The sequence below is a fragment of the Coturnix japonica genome, unplaced genomic scaffold (assembly GCF_001577835.2).
Source record: "Coturnix japonica isolate 7356 unplaced genomic scaffold, Coturnix japonica 2.1 chrUnrandom488, whole genome shotgun sequence".
NCBI lineage: Eukaryota > Metazoa > Chordata > Aves > Galliformes > Phasianidae > Coturnix > Coturnix japonica.
In genome coordinates this window covers 80,848-85,653 of record NW_015439883.1, presented here as the reverse complement: position 1 = coordinate 85,653, position 4,806 = coordinate 80,848, and the positions used below count along the sequence as shown (strand labels likewise).

General features: G+C 52.5%; 1 protein-coding gene across 1 annotated transcript in view; it reads left to right on the top strand.

Annotated features, from left to right (window-relative positions):
* LOC107307120 (protein kinase C gamma type-like) overlaps positions 1 to 4,803 on the top strand; it is a gene marked incomplete at its 3' end in the record, with an annotated part of 35,033 nt that extends 30,230 nt beyond the window's left edge. The window contains 2 exon segments of the mRNA XM_032441687.1: positions 1,681 to 1,849; positions 4,723 to 4,803. Coding sequence (XP_032297578.1) covers positions 1,681 to 1,849; positions 4,723 to 4,803 — 250 coding nt within the window.
* Positions 4,804 to 4,806: the final 3 nt, after the last annotated feature.

Below are 4,806 nucleotides of genomic sequence, written 5' to 3'. Positions count from 1 at the left end.
CTCCCCATATATCCCTCTATCATAACCCATATCTCCCCATACTCCCCCATATAACCCAATATCTAACCCCCATATCGTCCCCACATAATCAACCCCCCAAACTATCAACCCCAACCCCAATAATCTGTTCCCCCATTATCCCTCCCACATACTAGCCCATAATAACCCCCAAAAGTAAATAACCCCCCAGTACTAACCACCATAAATAACGAACCCGCATACTCTACCCAGGATACTCCCCGATATGAAACCCAGCATACATAACCACCATATTCTCCCCATATCTCACCGAGTATCAGCCCCCCTATATAACCACCACAATTCCCCAGTATCTCCCCATATAACCCCTATATAAAAAAAACCGCCAATATCTCCCTATATCTCCCATATAACCCCTATATAACTCCAACCTCCCCCCCTCAGTAGTCCCCATTATAACCCCTTATGATACCCCATATCTCCCCACATATAACCCCATAATGTAACCGCCCATATTTCCCATATAACCCCTACTTATCAACCCCATTATCATCCCCATACCGCCATAAAACCCCTAATCAACCCATATCTCCCCACTATCCCCCAACTTAAGTAACCCTATATACACCCCCCCGAGATATCTCCCACACCATATAACCCCTTATTATTTAACCCCATTATCTCTCCCCATACCCCCCAGGTATATTTAAAAAGTTCGGGCGGTAGTCCGCCACCCATTAATAACACCATATACCCCAATATTAAACCCCATATCCCCCGCATTATTTAACCCGTGAGTATAAACCCCCAATATCTCCCCCATAAATACCTCCTATTCATTCCCCCAATAAAATGTATCACACTTATTTCGATTCGCCTCCCCAATTCCCACGTTATAAAATCCTTAGTACCCAACTAACCCCTATATAACCCCCTATCATCCCTAATAACCCCTATAATCACCCCTATCTCCCCAACGATACCCCGTATATAAACCCCTATATAACCCCCATATCTCGCCCAATTCTCCCATATACACCCCAATCCTCCCCAATATCCCCCATTATGAACCCCATTAATAAGCGCCTATAGGAAACTCCTCCATATCCGTCCCCATATCTCCCCCATATAAATATGGGGGTTATATAGGGGTTATATGGGGAGATATGGGGAGATATGGGGGTTATATGGGGGGATATGGGGGTTATGGGGAGAGATATGGGGTTATATTGGGGTTATATGGGAGATGATATGGGGTTATATAGGGGTTATATGGGGAGATATGGGGAGATATGGGGGTTATATAGGGGTTATATGGGGAGATATGGGGAGATATGGGGTTATATAGGGGTTATATGGGGGATATATAGGGGGATATGGGGTTATATGGGGGTTATTATGGGGGATATGGGGAGATATGAGGTTATATAGGGGTTATATGGGAGATATGGGGAGATATGGGGTTATATAGGGGGATATGGGGTTATATGGGGGTTATTATGGGGTTATATGGGGTTATATAGGGGTTATATGGGGAGATATGGGGAGATATGGGGTTATATAGGGGATATGGGGGGAGATTGGCCCCACATTGGCCCCATAGAGGAGGTCCCATTGTGTGTGTGTGGGGGGGGGTCCTGTGTATTATGGGGGGGGGTCCCCATCTGTGAGGGTCAGACCCCCCCCCCCATATTATCTCAGAGACCTGAAACTGGACAATGTGATGCTGGATGCGTAAGGCCACGTGAAAATCGCTGATTTTGGAATGTGCAAAGAAAATATGTTTGCTGGGAACACGACCAGGACCTTCTGCGGGACCCCAGACTACATCGCACCCGAGGTGGGGAGGGGTCCCTTTAAGAGAGCCCCAGTATGGAGATAGGGGTCTCAGGTTGGGGTGGGGGTCCCTTTAAGAGGGTCCTAGGATGGAGGTGGGGGTCTCAGTTTGGGGTGGGGGTCCCTTTAAGAGGGTTGAATTATGAGGAGGGGTCCCATTATGGAGATGGGGGTCTTAGTTTGGGGTGGGGGTCCCTTTAAGAGAGCCCCAGTATGGAGATAGGGGTCCCAGTTTGGGGTGGGGGTCCCTTTAAGAGAGCCCCATTATAGAGGTGGGGGTCTCAGATGGGGTGTGGGTCCCTTTAAGAGGGTCCTAGGATGGATGTGGGGGTCTCAGTTTGGGGTGGGGGTCCCTTTAAGAGGGTCTCAATGTGAGGAGGGGTCCCAGTATGGAGGTGGTGGTCCCTTTAAGAGAGCCCCAGTATAGAGATAGGGGTCTCAGTTTGGGGTGGGGGTCCCTTTAAGAGGGTTGGATTATGAGGAGGGGTCCCATTATGGAGATGGGGGTCTTAGTTTGGGGTGGGGGTCCCTTTAAGAGGGTTGAATAATGAGGGGTCCCATTATGTGGGTGAGGGGCTCCATTATGGGGGTGAGGGGCTCCATTATGGGGTGGGGGTTCCATGATGGGGGTGGGGGTCCCTTTAAGAGGGTCCTATTGTGGGTAGGGGTCCCATTACAGCCCATTATGGGGGGGGTCCCATCATATATGGGGTGTGGGTCCCTTTAAGAGGGGTCTCAATGTGAGGAGGGGTCCCATTATGGGGGTGAGGGGCTCCATTATGGGGTGGGGGTTCCATGATGGGGGTGGGGGTCCCTTTAAGGGGGTGGGGGTCCCTTTAAGAGGGTCCTATANTTGCTGTCCCCCCCCCCCAGCCACGTGGGCCGCCATGTTTTACCCCGATCTGGGGGGGCTGGTGCTGGACGCGTCGTTCGACGACCTGCTGCCCCTGGCCCTAAAAGTGCTGCCCCACAGCTGGCGTGAGTCAGACCCATAGCGACCCATAGCGACCCATAGGGACCCATAGAGACACCATAGAACCCTATGGACCCCCATAGAGACCCATAGAGACCCATAGAACCCCATAGAACCTTATGGAAACCCATAGAGACCCATAGAGACCCACAGCTGGCGTGAGTCAGACCCATAGCGACCCATAGAGCCCTATGGAAACCCATAGAGACCCATAGAGACCCATAGAACCCCATAGAACCTTATGGAAACCCATAGAGACCCATAGAGCCCTAAAAGTGCTGCCCCACAGCTGGCGTGAGTCAGACCCATAGCGACCCATAGAGACCCCATAGAACCCTATGGACCCCCATAGAGACCCATAGAGACCCTATGGAAACCCATAGAGACCCATAGAGCCCTAAAAGTGCTGCCCCACAGCTGGCGTGAGTGCGACCCATAGCGACCCATAGAACCCTATGGACCCCCATAGAGACACATAGAGCATTGGCCCTAACAGTGCTGCCCCACAGCTGGCGTGAGTCAGACCCATAGCGACCCATAGAGACACATAGGGACCCATAGAGACCCATAGAACCTTATGGAAACCCATAGAGACACATAGAGCATTGGCCCTAAAAGTGCTGCCCCACAGCTGGCGTGAGTCAGACCCATAGCGACCCATAGGGACCCATAGAGACCCATAGGGACCCATAGAACCCCATAGAACCTTATGGAAACCCATAGAAACCCATAGAGCCCTAAAAGTGCTGCCCCACAGCTGGCGTGAGTCGGACCCATAGCGACCCATAGAGACACATAGAGACCCATAGAGACCCATAGAGATACATAGACCATTGGCCCTAAAAGTGCTGCCCCACAGCTGGCGTGAGTCAGACCCATAGCGACCCATAGCGACCCATAGAACCCTATGGACCCCCATAGAGACCCATAGAGATACATAGAGCATTGGCCCTAAAAGTGCTGCCCCACAGCTGGCGTGAGTGGGACCCCAGACCCATAGAGACCCTATAGAACCCCATAGAAAACCAAAGAACCCCATAGAGCCCCATAGAGCCCTATGGACCCCAATAAAGCCCCATAGAACCCCATAGAGCCCCATAGACCCCCATGGACCCCTTGACCCCCAGCCCCAAATACNTCTGAGGGGGGTCTGGGGGGGTCTATAGGGTCTGGGGGGGGTCTATAGGGTCTGGAGGTGGAACTGGGGCTCTATGGGGTTCTATGGGGCTCTATGGGGGCTCTATGGGGTTCAGTGGGTCTCTATGGGGCTCAATGGGGCTCAATGGGGTTCAGTGGGGCTCTATGGGGGCTCAATGGGGCTCAATGGGGTTCTATGGGGGTTCAATGGGGCTCAATGGGGCTCTATGGGGGCTCAATGGGTCTCTATGGGGTTCAATGGGGCTCTATGGGGTTCAATGGGGCTCTATGGGGCTCTATGGGGCTCTATGGGGTTCAATGGGGTTCAGTGGGGCTCTATGGGGTTCAATGGGGCTCTATGGGGCTCTATGGGGTTCTATGGGGGCTCAGTGGGTCTCTATGGGGCTCTATGGGGCTCTATGGGGTTCTATGGGGCTCTATGGGGCTCTATGGGGTTCAGTGGGGCTCAATGGGGTTCAATGGGGCTCAATGGGGCTCAATGGGGCTCTATGGGGGCTCAATGGGTCTCTATGGGGTTCAATGGGGTTCAATGGGGCTCTATGGGGTTCAATGGGGTTCTATGGGGGCTCAATGGGTCTCTATGGGGTTCAATGGGGCTCTATGGGGTTCAATGGGGTTCAATGGGGGTTCTATGGGGCTCTATGGGGTTCAATGGGGTTCAGTGGGGCTCTATGGGGTTCAATGGGGCTCAGTGGGTCACTATGGGTCTCTATGGGTCTCTATGGGGTCCTTGGGGTGTATTTATGGGGGGGGTCTCCCACATTGCCCCCCCCCAGGCTCCCTTTGAGGGTGAAGATGAAGATGAGCTCTTCCAGTCCATCATGGAGCACAACGTGGCCTACCCCAAGTCCATGTCCAGG